Source organism: Dreissena polymorpha, chromosome 6, assembly GCF_020536995.1.
Source record: "Dreissena polymorpha isolate Duluth1 chromosome 6, UMN_Dpol_1.0, whole genome shotgun sequence".
NCBI classification, from domain to species: Eukaryota; Metazoa; Mollusca; class Bivalvia; order Myida; family Dreissenidae; genus Dreissena; species Dreissena polymorpha.
Window position 1 is genome coordinate 90,340,809 of NC_068360.1, and position 22,045 is coordinate 90,362,853.

The 22,045-nt window shown below is 34.9% G+C and overlaps 2 protein-coding genes across 3 annotated transcripts in view; one reads left to right on the forward strand and one right to left on the reverse strand.

Annotated features, from left to right (window-relative positions):
- Nucleotides 1-899: 899 nt before the first annotated feature.
- Nucleotides 900-22,045, reverse strand: part of LOC127836482 (F-box only protein 6-like) — a 48,429-nt gene continuing 27,283 nt past the window's right edge. For both annotated transcript variants that reach the window (XM_052363138.1, XM_052363137.1), the window contains exons 4-6: nucleotides 10,601-10,730; nucleotides 6,368-6,521; nucleotides 900-4,079 (exon numbers count right to left, since the gene is read on the reverse strand). In XM_052363138.1, the coding sequence (XP_052219098.1) occupies nucleotides 3,924-4,079; nucleotides 6,368-6,521; nucleotides 10,601-10,730 (440 nt within the window). In that variant the 3' untranslated portion in view covers nucleotides 900-3,923. The remainder of the gene's footprint in view (nucleotides 4,080-6,367; nucleotides 6,522-10,600; nucleotides 10,731-22,045) is intronic.
- The window catches only part of LOC127836481 (protein farnesyltransferase subunit beta-like), an 80,269-nt gene continuing 77,375 nt past the window's right edge, over nucleotides 19,152-22,045 (forward strand). The window contains exon 1 of the mRNA XM_052363136.1: nucleotides 19,152-19,168. The gene's annotated coding sequence lies outside the window, so the exon portion shown is untranslated. The remainder of the gene's footprint in view (nucleotides 19,169-22,045) is intronic.

A 22,045-nucleotide genomic window follows, 5' to 3' on the forward strand; every position in this document is an offset into this window, starting at 1 on the left:
GAACCCTAGTTTGTGGTTGGGACTTAGTTATTCTGAACTACCATAACGATTTAATCAAAGTTTTGAAGACCGGGAAAAAACGTATAATAGCTGGTTTAAATAACCTATATTCTTAAAATTGTGACAATCAAATTGTATTTTAAAGTCGGTATAGATTATAGCGTAATACCTTAGCTGCTTTGTCTGTGTTTGGTTTCCGTACCTTAATTGGCAAAGACGATGGTTGTGCCCATACTGTTTAATAAAGATGAATTGCAGCGTATTCTTGTAAGTTACAATGAAACATGGTTTATAATGCCCGTTTGTTTTGCAGTTATGTACACAATTAAGCCTTGATCGGTAGTATTATAAACATATAAAGGTAAAAATGAACTTGGCAAAGTGCAAGCGCTCATACCGGTAACTCAAGAATGTGCAGATAACTACACATGAAAATTGTGATTTGCATGGCGATGTCTTACATGTATTTGAAGTGAATGATAGTGTGTATACATTTGCATGAAATTGCCTTGCTCTTCTACACTCCATAGTGATTATACATATTTCAAGCTTCAATTCAATCGCTTCAGAAATTCAACAGAAGTTTTCTCTATACAATGAGAACAGTTATGCTTCGGTCGTAAAAATGGATATGCTCAGAGCACATTACTGAGGATCATAGGAAATAAAAAAGTGTATTGCATATCAACACTTCAATATGATGCCTATCTACATGTGCACTCCTGGTTATGTCATATTTTAAGATTCAATACAATCGCCTGAGAAATAAGGAACAAGTTCGCTTCATATAAAACTTATTTATAATATAACTACCCGTAACCGGCAAACCATCGTCCTGACCTATATAATTCCATCAAAACAGCGTTTGCAGCGGATGGGAGTGGGGGAAACAAAAACACTCGATATAGGTATTTTTAATACAAAATAACAAATGTCAATATGATTGAACAACTTGTAACACTAAGTAATCAATTGAACGATATACATGTACTATTATTGTAATATAAATTGTAATATAAATATTATAGAAAATGAACAACATTGTAGCAATGAAAAGAAAAATCTCATAGGAATACACAATAAATTGACAGTTGTATACACGTATACAGAAAATTATACGTTTGGTACATATTATAAAGATTCAAAGTTTCAATCCCAAACTCCCTTAATAAATGTGCCAATACAATTAATTTCAGATTAACGTTAATTGTGAACATTTCAGTATGCACATGTTAATACTATAGCTGAAAAATATTTTATTGTATTGAACGATGGATTTTCTATAGATCCTATGTATTGCAATATGCTTTTCAGGTACGGAAATATATCGTTACGTATTTCATACTGCAGGATTTCATTATTACTCCCAAAGATAACACAGTTTTACATATAATTGTTGCCAAAAAATGATCTAATATAACTTAAAATATAAAATTAATACTGCGTTATTTGGAAACATAAATATAATGTCAAACAATTACATATTATCTTTATTTATTAATCTTGGCATTAACAAAATTGAAGTGATTACATAAGCCATTTTATTTATTTCAATAAATATCAATATTTGTTTTCCAACTTCCAATACATTGCTATATATTGTGATTTCCTTATTTATGCAGCCTTGGTTGATATTAACATATTGTGGTTTTAGGAGTTCTAACATAAGTATTACTTAAATATCCATTCATTAAAACATATAATATGACACGACTTAGATATTATAAGTTTTTGTAATATCATCAATAAATCTGTACACAATAATGTTTGTCGCTGGAATTAATGTAAACCTTAAATATTTTAAACAAAATATGGTACTGCTTATGTGTTTAATTCTGAAAAAAATAGTGCTAAATGTTAAAAATAATGAAACATAATTTAAACAAGAGATGTGTTCGTCAGAAACACAATGCCCCCTATTGCGCCGCTTTGAAATAAAATTTCAATATATCATTTGGCAGGTTTAGAAATTATCTCCCTTTTATAGCTTATAACTTCCCTTGGATTTTATTTTTTTTTACTTTTGACCTTGAAGGATGACCTTGACCTCAAAATTTATTTTTTATCATATCCTTTAAAAAAAATTACTTCCCTTGTGAAATTGATCTGTACCTGCCAAATGATATAAAATAGAAATTATCTCCCTTAAAGCTTATTACTTCCCTTGGATTTTGTTTTTACCTTGAAGGATGGCCTTGACCGTGACCTTTCACCCCTTAAAATGTGCAGCTTCATGAGATACACATGCATGCCAAATATCAAGTTGCTATCTTCAATATTGCAAAAGTTATGGCCAATGATAAAGTTTTAGAACGGACACACAGACAGACAGACGGACTGACAGTTTAACTGCTATATGCCACCCTACTGGAAGCATAACAATCGCTAATATTTTAGCATTTTTGTACTGTGTTAATTTGATTGTACTTTTTAAAAATTGTAATATATAGAGGATGCATCTAAAATAAAGTACCATATGCCAACAACAATGAATACTATTTCATGAAAAAAGGGTCTCTAGACCAGGCGTTCAATAAAATATGTGTGAGTAATGACTGAATTAATCATGACATGCTTCAAAGTGTTCACCATCAATATATTTCAAAGTTGTATCCGATGAAGACAAGTTTGCAAGAAAGAGAGGCCATCCGAAAAGACATCCCTTTGTGCTAAAAATGGAAAAGTTTACATCAAACATGCTCTCTTTTTTATACTACGAGAAAAATAATAACATTATCACATTCAAGCAACACTCTAATTTGCTACTTAACAAATGATTATTATAAATTACATATTGCGCTTTATTATTTTTTTTAGATAGCTTCTTTTTTTATAAATCTGCCTAGCTTTCAGCCAGTTATAACTGTTATGGGATGATATAAACAAAAATTAGATACCAAATGTATAACTTCAGGGTCTTATACATCAAATATTTTCACTGCGTTATATTTTATACTATCAGGCAATATATGTAGGATCTGGCACGAGTTATCATATCATACCATATTTTATTAAACGAGTTCAGGAATTGTGTTAGTAAACGAGCCTTTGGCGAGCTTACTAACGAATTTCCTGGATGAGTTTAATAAAATATGGTACATGAAAACGAGTGTCAGATCTTTTTTATCACCTGCATTTAAATGAGCAAATTAAATAAATATTTACGCAAACATAATGATAAATACCAAATGTTGTTTACATTTTGTGATGTCATTTGACGTTGCAACGTCATTTCAGCAAAATAACAAAATGCGATTGGTCAATCGAACAAAAACTAAGCCAATGAAAACGCTTAAAAAGTATAATACACATGTGTAAGATAGAAATATTCGAAATGGTTATATTACATGGGAAACAGGGTATAGCATGTGATAAATAACCATATCACATTACAGTACATCTGTATCAGTTACAAGATTGTAAATATGTATAATCCACACAGCACTATATTTTATACTATCATGTTATATATAACCATATCACATTTAAGCACCTCTGTATCAGTTATTAGATTGTAAATAGCACTTTAAAATATAATATCGCTCACCTCAAAGTCACTTTGCTAGCTAAGTTTGTATTAAACGACTACGTACATGTTGTGACCAGTTTTTACGCAATTGTATAATATAAAAAAGTAAGACATCAATGACTTATGAGCCTTAAAGTATGACAAAACAACATTTACCACATATTTTTGTAAAAGAGAGGCATCATAAAAGAATCTTAGAAGAAAACCTTTTTAAAGAGTAACATATCAAAAACAAAGGGGCCAAAGGCACGACTGAAAAAAACGCTTAACCACACGTTTTAACTACCCCCCTTGTATTGCACTGCTGAGATCAGGCATGTGGTTAAAGCTAGAATTAATATGTGTATATACATTTATGAAGCCATGAGAGTGTTGGACTAAGTATCGTGCTCTGTCATTCTGTCAATGCTGTATGACTGAAGTCAATGACAACTGAACCAAAGGTGAACTTGGCCCCAAAGTGGCCTGCCCAGAACTGCCTGTCCTTCCCCTTGTGAAAGAAGCCAATGTATCGCACACCTGCTGGGTAATCTTTAAACACGTGCTCAGCCTGAAAAACAACAAGAATATATAACAATATTTCAATTATGAAAAAAATATGTAATAAAAAATGTAATAGAAAGGACTAGGATTCCCCATACGGCAGCTAACTACTTGTTACTAATATTTTTGGCAAGTATCAAACTCAGACCACTCGTTCATTTTAGCTTCATAATTGCAGTGGTCGAAAATGCCTATATAAAAACATACTTGTGTCTGAAGGACAATAAAAATAATTTATTGTAAAGCCACATTCCTCTTTTGTCTTAAAATTCTGCTCCTGTTGAAATAAATGCACCAAAATACCAAGGAGCGAAAGTGTACATGCTGATTTATATAAATGTAAAGTTTCATTACTCCATCAGCTTTACTTCAGAATTTAGCATAACATTAGTTTAAAATTGTCCTTACCATGTAAATAAGATTTTCTATATGGTGGGCATGTTTTAACAGTGTGCAATCCTTCCCCAATTTACACAGGATATCATTGAGACAAATAATCTGATCAAATTTCATGTTGTTTGGGTAAGGAAGTGTTTTCCAGTGTTTTTGTTTTTACCTTGACCTAGTGACCATATTTGCAACCCAAGGTGATACAGTTTTGAAATCAGCTGAATTTACATTGAGACAACTGTTCAAACAAAGATTGGATATATTTGTAAACGTTACAGTGCTTTCGCTCAAAATCAATTTAAAGATTTCAAAAAAGCCTGATGTGGAACAGCTCTAACTTCTGGTGAGCTGGTTTTCAATGCAGCTGAACCAGTTTCTAACTCTGTTCAGATATCTTCAATGACAAATGTTATTATTTAGTTTCATGATCATTGTCCACAAAATCAGCCATTGCAAGCTCATTCTAAAGCCATATAGGTAAACTAACCCACTCCCTGGCTGCAATGTTTATTTCTAAATGTAACAATCTCTCACATCTATTGAGATATTTCTTAGAAATATATATTTGCCAAGTTTTATGTGTCTTTGGCATAACATGTGACTACTAGATTGTTCATGTAATTTTCTTAAGCTATACAAGGACAATTGCTAAGACACCTGGCAGCAATAATTTTTTTTATGAATGGAATCCCTTTTAAGCTCTTCTGAAACAAGAGCTCCGCGGTTGGAGACAAATGCCCGCCCAAACAGGGCCGTGACACAGGATTTGTTGCAACAAAACTGATCATAATAGTTAATAATATAATATAAGTGTGACTTAGCCACTTAAATAAGTTTTTAGTTGACGCAGAGTTATGCACTTCTGTTAAATCATCCTTAAAGTAAATAGGTTGAGAATATTATAATATTATAACTAGGGGTGATCTACTGTCCAAGACCAATGCACATGTGAAGTATCAAGCCAATCGGTCAATTCGTTGACGAGTTATTGATCGGAAAAGATTTTCACACTTATTGTGACAGTGACCTTGACCTTTGACCTATTGACCCCAATTTCAATAAGGGCCATCTACTGGCAAAAGCCAAAACACATGGGAAATATCAAGCATATTGGTCCCTCCGTTCACAAGTTATTGATCGGAAACAATTCTTACTCTTAGTCTGACAGTGACTTTAACCAAGTTACCCCAATTTCAATAGGGGTCATATACTGGTAAAGTCCAATGCATATGGAAAGTATCAAGCCAATTCATTGGTCATATCAAGCCAATCGGTCAATCTGTTCTCAAGTTATTGATCGGAAACAATTTTCACTCTTAGTGTGACAGTGACCTTGACTTTTGACCTAGTGACCCCAATTTTGATAGGGGTCATCTACTGGAAAAGCCGAATGCACATGGGAAGTATCAAGCCAATTGGTCAATCCGTTTACAAATTATTGATCGGAAACTAACTGGTCTGCTGACAGACAGACCGACCTACCGACCAACATCCAGCAAAACAATATACTCCCTCTTCTTTGATGGGGGGCATACATGTATTAACATTACAACAAATGCCTCAACTACGTTTCATGCTTTTCGGACAAATATTTGTTGTTCACAACCCTTATCTAAAGCCATACTATAAAAATAGCCATTAAATGTTAAATGTTCACAAGCTTTTCCTAAAGTCATTTAACTTGATAAGGACAATAGACCCGTCCCAGAATTTTGTCATTGTATAAGCTGATTTTATTGCATATTTGGTAAAATATATAATGAAGGTTAGATGAATGTAAAATTGAATCAGATAAAAGTGCATCAAACCTCTCTTTTTTAAAGCCCATTAATCAACAGCAATACATTAGCAACAAAGAACAGGCGGTTAGTAACAAACAACAGGCGGTGAGTTACTGCGGCTTACTTTGAACCAGTCTCCACCTGCTGAAAGAATTTCTTTGGCAACATATAAGCAGTTTTCTGTTATTGTCTTCTTCCAAAACAACTCCTTCTTATTGTTTTTAAGCAAGGCTACTTTCAGGACATATTTGGCTGCGCAGTCAACCCTTGCTGCATACCTAGAAATAGGAAAAACAACTATGGTATATTACCAGTAAATATAAAGCATATGAGGTTACCAAATTGCATGTGAAAATGGTTAAAGGTTAATTCATAGGATCAATTAAATGTAAAACAAGAAACAAATGTGGATACAGTCTCCTTTACTAATTTTTATAATAGACATTATGAGTTATCAAACATTCCCTATGTCCTTGACTGTCCAGGATTTTCCGAGAATTTAATGACCCTCACGCAGTCCTAGAATTAGATATAATATCTTTGTGAATACAAAGTCTCTTATGCACAGCGCAATTTCAATTATAAATCAAGGGCAGTTAATAAAATCATCCACTTACACTAATATCTCACACCAGTAGCTCCAATTAAAACCATCATTAAAATAGTAAACGAATCTGTCAATCATATTATGCTGATACTGTAACAACAGTGACAGCGCCTATAATTATCTCAGGCCTCTAAAATCTGCATGCTGTTGCCCATAGCAACAGTGATTGTCAGGCCAAATTAGGACCAGGAGATGTCGCTTTGAATATGAGTAGAACTATTATCACGTATTTGTTGAAAAACCCTTCATACATATTAATTTCCTCGCCAAACCAAGAGAAGTTGATAACACATTAATAATTAATTTTCTCTAAAAATGTACAGTGTGTGAAAGAGTACCAGTAACAGTTTACCAATGTCAGTCAAAACAATTATGTTTCATTGTCAAAGAATGATATTGAAATTGCAAGCGCTTCATGCTAGTATAGTAACATACCGGTACTAGCTACATATGATGCATTAATGTTTAACAGAAACGATCTCAGTAGTTCTAAACCTTTTTAGTCTAATAAAACTGAAACAAGATTGCCATAATTATCCTAGAGCGCTCACCTAAGTATAGGTATAACAATGGTTGACAACTTGACCTGGTGAACTTTTACCACATATGATCCATATTCCAACAAGGCATTTATATTCTAAACTCTACTCATGTTCTATAAAATTGAGAAGTTTTAGAGTGGTTTTATGGTTTTTTTTAATGATTTTTCCCGGTGATTTAGTTTTTGGATGCAAAGGATACAGTTTTAAACTTAGCCTAGATATTGTTAAGATAAAAATTTTGTTAACAAAATGGAGTCATAAAAAAGAGGCTTCTTAAATGGTGACAAGGTTTTTTAAATAAGTTTCGAACAGGTGACTTAGTTTTGTCCATGTTCCCCAGATTCAACCTTGGTCTAGATATTTTAAAGATAAACATTCTGAACAAGCTTCATAAACAAGAGGGCCTGAAAGGCCCAAAGTCGCTCACCTGAGATAACAAGATATCATTGGGACAAATCTTCTGACCAAGTTTCATGAAGATCGGAAAATAAATGTGGCCTCTAGAGTGTAAACAAGGTTTTACTAAAGCAATATAATGATAAATGCCCCGCCCCCAGGCAGCCATGTTTTTCAACCATCCGGCATCATTTTTAAACTCGTCCATGATATTATCGGGATGAATCTCCTGACCAAGTTTTATGAAGATCGGACAGTAAATGTGGCCTCTAGACTGTTAACAAGATTTTACTATAGCCATAATAGCCATATAAAGAAAAATGCCCCGCCCCTTGGAGGCCATGTTTTCAAGCAAAAGTTACCATTTTTAACTCATCCAAGATATCATTGGGAAAAATCTTCTGAGCAAGTTTCATGAAGATCGGAAAATAAATGTGGCCTCTAGAGTGTTAACAAGGTTTTACTATAGCCATATAAGGAAAAAGCCCCGCCCCCTGGCGGCCATGTTATTCAACAAACCGGAATCATTTTCGTCCAAGATATTATTGGGATGAATCTTCTGACCAAGTTTCATGAAGATCAGACAATAAATGTGGCCTCTAAAGTGTTAACAAGATTTTACTATAGCCATATATAGACATAGAAGGAAAAAAGTCCCGCCCCTTGGCAGCCATGTTTTTTAGCAAACGTAACCATTATCGAACTCATTCTAGATATCATTGAGACCAATCTTCTTACCAAATTTCATGAAGATTGGGCAATAAATGTGGCCTCTAGAGAGTTAACATGGCAAATGTTGACGCCGCACAACGGACGACGGACAAAAGGCGATCACAAAAGCTCACCATGAGCACGTTGTGCTCAGGTGAGCTAAAAAGGAACGTACTTCATTGCATTAGTCATTAGGCCAATTAAACTTAACAATTTGATCCACTCAACATATGTTATATCAACTTTAACAGTTAATAAACTTTATTATTAAACCTCTCTTCGGACCAAATTTCATGACGATTAGACAAAAAATTTGGCTTCTAGAGTGTTAACAAGGTTTTACTATAGCTATGTATGGAAAAATGCCCGGACCCCTTGGCAACCATGTTTTCAACCAACTGGCAACGTTTTCGAAAAAGCAACCAAAACCATTTTCGTAATCATCTAAGATTTCATTGGGACAAATTTTCTGACCAAGTTTCGTGATGATCGGAAAATAAATGTGACCTCTAGAGTGTTAACAAGGCTTTACTATAGCCATATAAGGAAAAATGCCCCGCCCCAATGGTGGCCATGTTTTTCAACCAACCGGCATCATTTTTTAACTCGTCCAAGATATTATTGGGATGAATCTTCGGACCGAGTTTCATGAAGATCGGACTTTAAATGTGGCCTCTAGAATGTTAACAAGATTTTACAATAGCCATATATAGCCACATAAGGAAAAATGCCCCGCCCCTTTGCATCCATGTTTTTCCAGCAAACATAACCATTTTCGAACTCATCCAAGATATCAATAAGACAAATCTTCTGACCATATTTCATGAAGATTGGACAATAAATGTGGCCTCTAGAGTGTTAACAAGGCTTTACAAAAGCCATATAAGGAAAAATGCCCCGCCCTCCTGGCGGCCATGTTTTCGAACCAACCAGCATCATTTTTGTACTCGTCCAAGATATTATTGGAATGAATCTTCTGACCAAGTTTCATGAAGATTAGACAATAAATGTCGCCCCAAGAGTGTTAACAAGATTTTACTATAGCCATTTATAGCCAGGAAAAATGCCCCGCCCCTTGGCAGCCATGTTTTTCAAGCAAATGTACCCATTTTCAAACTCATCCAAGATATTATTGAGACCAAACTTCTGATTAAATTTCATGAAGATTGGACAATAAATGTGGCCTCTAGAGAGTTAGCGAGGCAAATATTGACGCCGCACAACGGACAACGGACGACGGACAAAAGGCGATCAAAGAAGCTCACCATGAGCACGTTGTGCTCAGGTGAGCTAAAATGAGTCAAAAAATGTTGCTTCTATAGTTATAGGTTTTTCTAAGATTAAGACCCAGTTTGGAAATTAGCCTAGATATTGTCAAGAAAAACATGTATACCCAAGTTCATCAAAATTGAGTCATAAACATGACTTCTATAGTGAAAACAAGATATTTTTTAAAGATTTCACCTGATTACCTACTAAGTTACATTAATATTGAGTCAAACATGTAGATTCTAGAGTGGTAACAAGGCTTTTCTAAGATTTGACCTGGTGAACTAGTTAAAGGATGCCTATGACCTAGATTTAAACTTGAACAAGATATTGTCGAGATATAAATTCCTACAAAGTTTCAACATGATTAAGCCTTTAATGTGATTTCAAGGATGAGCAAAAGATTTAACCTGGTGATCCAGTGTTTTCAGGAGATATAGTTTCATCAAGATTGGGTGAAAATGTTGCCTCTAGATTCGTAGCAAGCTAAAAGTAAGCTACTCATGACCCACAACGCTGGACACAGACTACCGCACTAGCTCAAACTGAGCAGTTTGTTCTAATGCAAGCTACACAAAAAACATGGCAATTCCATAAAAATAACAAAAGGTTTTCTAAAAAAAACTTATTAATGTACTTAATAAAAATCAAGTCAATCCTAGCTTAGGTCTGTGTGAAATGTACCTATACATGTACACACAATTATAACAATGTCAATGCAACACCTCCATCAGGATTCAAGTTATTGCATGAAAACATTTTTTCCTACTTTAAGTAATCTGTGACCTTGACCCAACTGTTTTATGGTGAAAGGTCAGTAAATCAAGCTTACCACTCCGATACTCGAATGCTGGGCCTCACAACGTCAAGAACATGTTCACTGCAGCCTACTTCAAGTAAATCTATAATCTGGTACTTATGACAGGACCCATATGAGGTAGCCCAGCATCCAACTGGACCATCTGAAATACAAATGGGCCTTCCGGGAAAACAGGGTTTAATGCATGTGCGTATAGAGTTGTCTCAGATTAGCCTGTGAAGTTTGCATTGGCTTCTCATGTAGGAAGCTTTTTTCTAAACACAGAGAGGCTCAAATGCATACTTTGAATTATTTGTATAAACTTGTTTTCTTTTGTGTTCTGATTTAATCTACTGGTATATCAAAATCGAATAGTAATTTAGCAGTTGTTAATACATGTACAACACAGCCATTGGGATTACCTATATAAAGTTATATAAAAATCCAACTAGGAATAACGTAAAGAAACTAAATATTTTATTGAATATTAACCATGACATTTGATGGACAAAGTCTCGGGCCTTTTGCGGCAGATAAAACGATTAACCTAATTTGTGTTGTTTTTTCCTTTTACACATAATTGGTTTCTTGACCTCTCTTGGACAAGAATTGGTCATGTATGGCATACATATTGTGGTCATGGCGCAATAATAATCTTGAGGTCTTTAAAAAATGAAGGCACCGAGAAATTAACGGAACACATTCAAAATACAGACATCCTCACATTGATGTGTGGCGTAAAATGTGACTGACATACAGTGTTCATTTATGGTACAAAAACTTGTGCTATGGTCTGGCCTGAAAATGGTTCTTAATACCATGCTTTGAAAGTTGCACCTTTTTTTGCATTTAATTTTTTTCTTAAAACCAAATACATGGTAAACATGTACTGGTTGCTAAGAAAAAGGCAAATGCTTTAGAGCTACGTCAAAGTTAAAAAATAGTTTGTAAAATTGAAACAAAATAATAAAATAGAAAAGGATTAATGATTTCACAAGCTTTTTGTTTCTATTCATTATTGTGAAAATATATTTTTTTAAATTTATTTATCCAAAAGACCATATGAATTTTACCAAAATTACCACATGTTTCAGAAGCTTTTTCTTAAATTTTCAATGTTTATAAAGTTCTTGACACCATTGACAAGAAATATGTTTTGTAATAGAAGCATACCATGAAATTCCTTACTTTATTACAACAACAAAAAAATTCGTCGAATTGATATCCCCCGCCAATTTCATAATTGTGACAGACGGACAGACTGACCGACAACGCCAATTCTATATCCCTCCGCCTTAAGCGGGGGGGGGGGGAGTAAGTAGTCTTAATGTACAAGAAATTAAGAATGTTTGGTGAACATGGGTCCAACATGTGTGTATCATTAGTATTTGGGAAAATAAAAACTTAAAACATTTTAGTATGGTAAAATCCTTACCAAATAAGGCATATTTAATCAAAATGTGTGATTTTGACCTTTGTGTGTGACTTTGACCATTTCCCTAGCAACCTGGATCTTATATTTGCCACTCAGCTAGATAATGGAGAACAATTGTGGACAGTTATTACAAAATCCCTTGACGCATAGTAAAGGAATGACAAAATAATGAACAATTCATCAAATTTGTGACCTTTGACTTCAATGTGTGACCTTGACCTTAGCGCCTAGGATTATCGGTGTTGAATGTAAAGCTCCCCCGGATGATTGAGAACAACTATGGCAAGTTTCATGGCTCTGGCTCATGTGTTAATGGAGATGAAGCTCTAAGTTTAATTTAAAAAGCTTTTTCCAAGATACAAAGGGCCATAACTCCGTTATAAACAGATGGTGTACTATGCCATTTGGCGTGCATCATCCTGATATCCATATATACTCATACAAAGTTTCAATGAAATCCGCCATAGCACTTTCAAGATATGGCTCCGGACACAAAAGTGCCGGACGGACGGACGGAAAGACGGACGGACGGAAAGACGGACGGACGGACAACGCCAAAACAATATCCCTCCGCCTATGGCGGGGGATAACAAAGTATGCGTATGAATTTGCAAAATTTTAAATCCCATAAACACTCAAAGTCAACAAATATTTCGTACAATATTCCGAAAAATAAAGTTAACATATACAAAATCAATATTCCATACAGCAATAGCTAGAATTTAAAAGCTACATGTGTTCTGGTAACATAGATTTAACACGATTAAAATGCTTGTATTTATTTTGTCTGTCACAATATATTCCATGTGAATTTCCGGTTACGATATCCGGACATTAACGAGTGAAAACGAGATTGGCTTCGGCCAGCTTCCGATGCACGATGTAGTTCTCATGACTACATCGTTCATCAGACGCTGCCAGACGCCAGTCTCGCTTTAGCTCATAAATGTTTGGATATTGTTGCGCGAAATTAAAATGGATATATTGTCACACTAAAAAAAACAAGCATTTTGTATCTCATTAAATCTATGTTACCATACCACATATAACGTTGAAATTTTGGCTTAGCTATAAGGAACACTGGTTTTGTATGGGTAAATTTTATTTTGCTAAATATTTTGCAAAATTTCGTTGATTTTGAGTATTTATGTTACTTTAAATTGAAAATAAACTCAAACCTGTGTGAGTTAATTGAGACAGTGTATGAAGCCTATAGGGAATTTTTCTACCTGCCAACCATCTCCCCCCTGACTTTGTCACCTTCCAGTGCTTCATATCTGAAAAATAGACTTCATTATTTGTTTCTTGCTCAAGGACCTAATGGCAAAGCTGTTAAATCCTTTCCCACTTATAAGCTAAGTGAAAATGGCTATGTGTAAACAGCATAAAACAAGAACAGCCTGCGAGTAACTCGCAGTCTCTTCAGGTTTTTTGCTGTCTGCTGCTAAAAATGCGTAAAAATACGTATCTAAGAGGTAAAGGGTCAAGAAACATCAAACGTTAATAATAAATTGATAAAGCTATTGAAGCCTTATACTGTTCATGCATACTAGAAATATGTTTTCAGAAAATGCTGTTTATGTCTAAACAGTGCTTGGATGCTCAGTATTTTACATTTTGATTTAATTTTATGAGTGTATACCAAATGTTATGTAATGAAAAGGTAGCCTTGACATAGTGGTTATAATGTCCACAATAAAATTTACGTAAGTGTTAACATAATTCTTTTTCTGACACTGATGACATAACATCAGATGTTTGGACACTCTCAAATCCAGTGCATATCTTACTGTGGACAAAAAGACAAAGATTCATAATTCAGCCAAAACTGTTTGCAATTTAATTCCTTTCTTTACGTATCGTATACACATTATAATGATTAAACTGTGTAAGTATGAGCAAGATTCACCCAAAAGTTTACGTGTTGTAAAAAATAAAATGGGAACTATATATTCTAATGCAGAAAAAAATAGACAGATTGTCATAATTCTGCTCAACTTGTTGCAGCCATAATTCCTTTCTTTCAGATCATCTAAACATTAAGGTCATTCAACTGTGAAGTTTTGAGTGAGATCAACCAATAATTAAAGAGGAGTTAAACACACAAGCTTCAGGATATACCTACATTTGCATACAGTTGGACATAATATTGGAATATTAAAACATAATACAGGGCAACAGATAAAGATCAATTTATCGTTTTAACGATTTGTAATACAGTATAAGACATACAACTAATTGAAATATAAAAACCGTTGTACATAACACATTTATGAAAATGGGAAAACGAATTGCAATTGATTCTTAGTCGTATAAGTTGTATTGTTTCGCTCCGTATCGCATAATGATTTGAATAAGTATATTGTGAGCTTCAGTGCTGCCATAATATTTGTAGTAAGTTTGCGCGCCCAGTATTATAAGACAGTATGGGCTAGGGCTGGATCATGTAATATTTAAAAGGACACAATAGTCAAGCACAATAATAGTACCAAACACAAGGATGCAGAGGAGAAAATATGTAAGTTTTTATCAAATTGTCAAAAACTACCGTAATTGACATATATATAGTTTTGAGGGAAAAAACTACTTGTTACAAAAAATCTTGTAGTAAAAACGAATTGAAATGAAATCTTATCTGTTGCTCTGATAATATGCATGGGGCGTAATAATTTGAAACAATGAACATCTTTATTGCAGATCTATAACTTTTAATTGTCTCATGCATTTCTGACCAAAAAGAAATAACACTGACCAACCCACACTAGACAAGGGGAAACACAGAAAAATTCCCAAAATTACCTTGTGATGCATCACAATTCTTTATCAAGTTCCTCTCGTACGGTCTCTTTATATACAGCCTTCGGAAATCTTCCTCTTCACTCAATGAATGTAATAGGTTCTTTGAAAACTTGAAGTCACGTGCACATTTCTGCAGCCAAAAACCCCTCGTGTCAAGAAGTGCTGCAAATCTCTGTAACTCTTACAGACCTTGAAACATGATTTCAAGTCAGTGAGAGGAAGTCGAAGAACAACTTCGAGTATAATGTCATCTGGAATTTCGTCAAATACAGAATATGCACCATCAACATAGTCTGAAGACATATCACTTAAACGCAAATTAATTCGTAATTTAGCCTGGACTCCTCCCATTCTGACCTTACAAGTGTGAATGGATCGGGTGCTTTTCTGTCGTATTGTAAAATACCTGCAATTTTAAGCAACTAAAAACAATAAGAAAGTCACACAAAGAAACATTAAAAAAAATGTTTCACTCTTTTATACTTACTTTACTTTATTAATTAATCCAATGTGATGTATTTTATCAAATATTAAGGGAAAATTCTAGCTATACAGGGCTCTAGTAATATTGAGCTACATTTTATATGGGAAATATTGTATCACAAGCCATACTGCTTAAAAATCAAAATGGGAAATTATCATTCTTAACAAATATTGAATTAACCAAATTATGGTTCCAACTTTTTTAGCACCAAATAGGCATGCTAACAATAAGTATTTTATGGGCATGAATAAATTAAATTGTGAGTCATAAAGCCTTTAATTTGCAATTATTTTCCCCTCATCATTAGTGCGATATATTCCAAGAGGTTTGTTCTCTTACAAAGATTTGATCAAGTAATACTGCATTTTATTCATCTATAAAAAATAGCAAATAAAAACAAGTTTGGTATGTCTGTATTTACAACGCAAACACATGAATGTGACAAAACGGGAAGGGCATATTTTAAAAGGGTGCAGCATAAAAATGGAAGGAGTGAAGAAGTTTGATCTTGACCTTTGAGGAATGCAGACAAGTTTTGCACACAATGTGTGGTCTTATACAAGATTGAATTTTTGACAGGTGAATTCAAATCCATCAATATATATGGCAATGTTATGTCAGAGACAGGAAATTTCATGTTGTTTTATGGCCAACTTTGACATGTGACCTCTACATGCAACCTTGAACTTTGGATGGGGGACTTTTGTTACATACAACATGTCATCTTATAATGCTTTACTTTTTTGCCAGGTTATTTCAAAAGTTCTCAATAAATGGCAAAGTAATGGCTGAGACAGAAATATTCAAGCTGTATTATAGACAATTCGACCTTAAAACACTAAGCTTTAGCTTGACCTTCAATGTAGGAGACAGGTGCTACACATGACACATTGTCTCATGATGGTAGAAAGGGGATTTTTCACATTTAGAAAATAATTAATCCAGATAATGAAGCGAACCATCCCAAGAATAGAAGCTTGCGAAATCCCAGACAACACCCTCTGCTACTTGGATTTCTATTCATCAATAACTTTTCGTTGCTGTCGCTTAATATGTTCGTTCGTTCTTCCGTTTCTTCATTCGTCCGTTCGTTCGTTCGCCCGTCCGTGGGTCCGTACGTGCGTCCGTTCATTCATTCCTTCGTTCTGCCGTTTGTTCGTCCGTCCGTTCGTTCGTCCCTTTCTCTGTTCGTTCCTTCGTTCGTTCGGTCCGTACGTGCGTCCGTTCGTTCTTTCCTTCGTTCGTTCCTTCGTTCGTTCGTTTGTTCCTTCGTCCATCCGTTCCTTCGTTCCTTCGTGCGTCCGTTCCTTCGTTCGTCCGTTCGTTCGTTCGTTCCTTCTTTCGTCCGTTTGTTCGTTCGTCCTTTCTACTGTTCGTCCGTACCTTCTACTGTTTGTCCGTCCGTTCGTTCGTCCGTCCGTCAATTTGTCCTTGCGTCCATGCGTCCGTCCATTTATTCGTTCGTTCGTTCGTTCATCCGCCCGTTCCTTCGTGCGTACGTTTGTTCTTTCGTGCGTCCGTTCGTTCCTTCGTTTGTCCGTATGTCCGTTCGTTCCTTCTTTCGTTAATCGTCCATTCGTGCGTCCCTTCTTCCGTCCGTCTGTCCGTCCGTTCGTTCGTCAATTCATCCGTCCTTTCGACCGTCTCTTCATGAACAATATCTTAAACACTATTTAAATTTGATTGTTATGGTATGTCAAGGGTAAGAATAAGTGCACTACCTTAATTTACATGCGGGGTTGCACCCCTTAGAATAGAAACAGGCAGATACGAGGGAGTACCCGAACATGAACGGACTGCCTCATATATAGAGAGAAAATGAAGAAATGTGTAAATGCACTGCAACTTGTATGGCAGAATTTGCCAAGATATATTTGTTAACGTTATGAATATTGAACCTGATTTCTTATCGTTAGAAACTTCAGGACAATTTTGTCAGTTAATGTCTAACGAGTCTTTTGTAAAATACACTGCCAAAGCATGCAATGACATTTTAATACATCGTAAACACTGTTTATATGTATGATACTTTTACACATGTACCTTTTAACATGTTTTATTGATATTCATATGACGATAAATCTGTCCATAGTCTCTTGTAACTCAATTTAGTGGTTTTGTACATTTTATTGTATGTATTTTAACTAAACTACCTTTTATTATATTTTATTAAATGACACATGTTTTAATCATATATACAATTGTATGTGCAGAAATGAGACTTTCTGTCTGTCTACAGTTGCTTTCAACGGTTCCTTTAAAAAAGTAATTAAAAGTATTTGAGATCGCAATACTTGTTTGCATCCGTATTGAATAAATATGCTGATACATTATTGTATTTAAAAAATTTTCCTCAAAAATACTTGTTTATTGATTTGCATGTCTATGTGTTTTATGTGAAAAAATGCTTTCCGTCATCTATGCTCTACAACCGCCCGACTTTACAGCGTGACATCGAATAGCTAGCTGTGTTGGAGTCTTTCTTGCCATTCTTGTGCACAATAATACAAAGTCAACCATTCATAATTAATAATAATTATAACTCTTAAACAAACCTAGCCTGATCACACAGTTTCTCAAGTAAATGTAAAATTAACACATACAGTTTGTAACGCGCTTATTATCTTCTACCTTCCACAATTAATTAGCGCCGTCTTTAATAATGAAGGGCTCTATTTAAAAACGGATTACTGAGAACTTAAAGAAAGCCGAAGAATTTGAAGCATACGATAATATCATCTAATACAATTAATGTACTTTGTTGTGCCTGTTTAAACTGGTTTTCGTAAACATTTTGTTTATACTCAATTCATGGTTTATATGAACATACAACAAATACTTTTTTCTTCACACATGTATGAAAGTTTAATGATAGTTTATAAGTTAGTTGCAGTCTCATCAGCATAATTTTATATACAATCACAACATACAATAAAACATAAGCATAATAATAAAATGCTGCCACTCGGAAGTATCGAGTTATAAGAGACTAGAATACACTTATAGTGAAATGAAGGGAGCTGAACCCTGAATTCAAATTACAGAAACTGTAACATGAACTACAGAGTTGCCTCTCTTCCAAATACCATAAAGTTATATAGTCTCCACTCAAGTCTGGAAATTAGTTAAAACAATATTGGAGTTATGAGACTAAGTCACATGTAGCACAGTACAGATAAAGACTATATTACATAATAAAGGTTTGATTGCCCACACGGACCTCACCTTAAAATTTTCCATAAGAAATTAACCATAAAATACTGACAGCGAAAATAAAGCACTATTGCACATAGTAAACAAATGTCTTACAAAATCATACACATGTATCGCCTTAAATCCCTCTACACATTGCTTCAAGAATAAAGGGCGACAGTCATCAGGACCACAGGCTTTCGAAGATTTTAAGGAGCTCAAATGTTTGAGCAACTAATCCGGTGAAATAATAATTTCTGAAAAGAAATTTGTTGGTGCTATTTTTGGAAAAGTGGGTAATTTAGAATTATCTTCCTGCGTAATAATGAGGTTTCATTTCTCAGAATAAGGGACTTATATAACATTTAAACTACTTAATTGTTAGATGGAAGAATTATTTAGTGTACCTGTTTGTGATTTCATATATGTCGAACACTTTTTACTTTTCCAGCGTAAAACAAACGTTTCCAAAAAAGTGACTGTCACTGATAGTTCGTCGACCAAACATCAACATTCAAGGTAACCAAGCTCCTAAAGACTCCATCTTAACTAATCAAGCGTTTAGGTAGCCATGATCAAATGTAGGGAATTAACAATGGAATTGCACAATTTTCGTTGCTGCGAGTCATCTATTGAAGAGAGAAACAGTTTTAAAGAGAAAGATACACCAACTGATACATCTATTGAACAGGTTTCTGAACAGAACTTTTTTTATTTTGCTGTATTTACTTTTTTCATGTAATTTCGCGATCTTTAACAAATTGGTTACACACAACCAAGAATCGGGGGCTACTTTCGCACGGGCGTGTAGAAAAATCTAAATCTCCTTATAGTTTACTTATTAGTCTGTACTATCTTCAAATAATGAAAACCTAATTTACAGATAAAAGTTTATTTGACAGCTGCTAAAGATGACAAGGGCATGGGGTCTGCCCGAATAAGATAACTTCGCCTTGTTCAAAGAGCTTGGAGAAATCTATTCGCCCTAATATTCAAGTCAATGCATTAACAAAAAATACTCGGAAATCAACTTTAAAATCAAATTAATCTAATTCAGTAAAATATCTGATATTTTTCACACATTATCAAGCTAATGCATAAATGCCCTATCAATAAGATCGCTGTGGTGTAGTGGATGAGGTTTCCGCCTAGCGATCGGGAGTTCGTGGGTTCGCTCCCTGCTCGGGGAGAGTTCTCATTATCTCCTCCATAGACACCAAGTACTGGTTCTTCCCTGGTTACGTACTCGATAATGCCCATATCTGCCTAAAATGCTGTATAGGGCGCATGACAGTATACATAGATAGATAGAATAGCATTTTTCAGATTAATTGGTATTGATTGATGACTTTTGAAATGACCATGTTTTGATCGTGTTACACGCTCACAGGTCTATCTCTTAAGAAATTGGCCCCAGTTCGCCAGTCACATTGAAGACCTTTTAGGTCAGACGGACACCATAGATAAATTCAAATAACAGCTTTGCAGATTTTTTATGCAAAGGTCTATTAATATGACGTCAAACAGTGTTATTCTCTAAGACTGGTGTGATTATCAAGGACTAGTGTTTTGAACAGGTTTTATTGTTGTTTCAATTGAAAATATGATACAATCTTAATATTACAGTTATAATAAAAACAAGAGGGCATGAAAGGCCCAAAGTCGCTCACCTTAGATTCAAAGGAACTGACCTGTTCTGTGCTGCCACATGATGTCATTAGAACAAAATGTTCTTTCCAACTTTCATGACTAGTGAACACCATGGCAGCCACGTTTTTCAACAGACAAGAACCATTTTCATACACATCCAAGATATCATTTAAACAAATATACTGACAAAGTTTCATGATTCATAAGTCCATATAAGGAAAAATGCCCCGCCCACTGGTGACCATGTTTTTCAAGCAACTGGAAACCATTTTCGAACATGTCCAAAATATCATTGGGACAAATCTTCTGACAAAGTTTCATGATGATCGGATAATAAAAGTGGCCTCTAGAGTGTTAGCATGGTTTTACTAAAGCATGGTATATAGCAATATTAGGAAAAATGCCCCGCCCCCTGGTGTCCATATTTTTTAAGCAAACGAAACCATTTTCGAACTCTTCCAAGATATCATAAGGACAAATCTTCTGACCAAGTTTCATGAAGATCGGAAAAAAAATGTGGCCTCTAGAGTGTTAACAACGGTTTACTAAAGACATATAAGGAAAAATGCCCCGCGCCCTGGCGGCCATGTTTTTCAACCAACCGACATCATTTTTGAACTCGTCCAAGATATTATTAGGATGAATCTTCTGACCAAGTTTCATGAAGATCGGACAATAAATGCGGCCTCTAGAGTGTTAACAAGATTTTACTATAGCCATATATAGCCATATAAAAAAAAATGCCCCGCCCCTTGGCAGTCATGTTTTTCAAGCAAACGTAACCATTTTCGAACTCATTCAAGATATTATTGAGACCAATCTTCTGACCAAATTTCATGAAAAGTTTACAATAAATGTTGCCTCTATAGTGTTCACAAGGTTTTACTATAGCCATAGATAGCCATATAAGGAAAAATGCCCCGCCCCTTGGCTGCCATGTTTTTCAAGCAAACGTAACCATTTTCGAACTCATACAAGATATCATACAGACCAATCTTCTGACCAAATTTCATGAAGATTGGACAATAAATGTGGGCTCTAGAGTGTTAACAATGTTTTACAATAGCCATATAAGGAAAACTGCACCGCCCCCTGGCGGCCATGTTTTTTCACCGATCTAGACCATTTTCGAACTTGTCCGAGATATCAATAAAACCAATGTTTTGACCAAGTTGCATGATGTTTGGGCAAAAATTGTGACTTCTAGAGTGTTCACAAGGTTTCTCTTTAGCCATATAAGGAATTCTGCCCCGCCCCCTGGCGGCCATGTTTTTCAACGGACCGGAACCATTTTCAACTCAACCAACATATCATTTAGACAAACATTTTGACAAAGTTACATGATGATTGGGCATCAAATGTGACTTCTACAGTGTCCACAAGGTTTTTCTTTTTTTTTGATCTAGTGACATAGTTTTTGACCCAGCATTACCCAGTTTCGAACTCAGTCGAGATATCAATGGGACAAATGTTCTGACAAAATTTCATGAAGATCAAGCAATAAATGTGGCCTCTAGAGTGTTCACAAGGCAAAATGTTGACGACGAACGACGCACGTTGTGCTCAGGTGAGCTAAAAAAATAATTACCTCCTTGCCTTAAAAAAAAGAATCGGGGGACAGGCTACGGATGAACATATGCTGTTTCATACACTATTGAATGCTATAAGTGATACGAGTTGTTTGTATTTGCTGTTGTCTGTTTACTTGAAGGTCAATTTAATGAAGATTGTATATAATTTAATGCAAATAATTCATTATTTCCATATAAATCCAATACTTTCAAATTGTAAAGAAAATAAAAAATGTATATTATCTAACACTCACAACAACTTCTCCTTGGCTACTCCTTAATATCTTCTCAGAGAGTATGCTCACATGTACGGGCCAGCTGCTTCTGATGGACAGTAATGATGAATT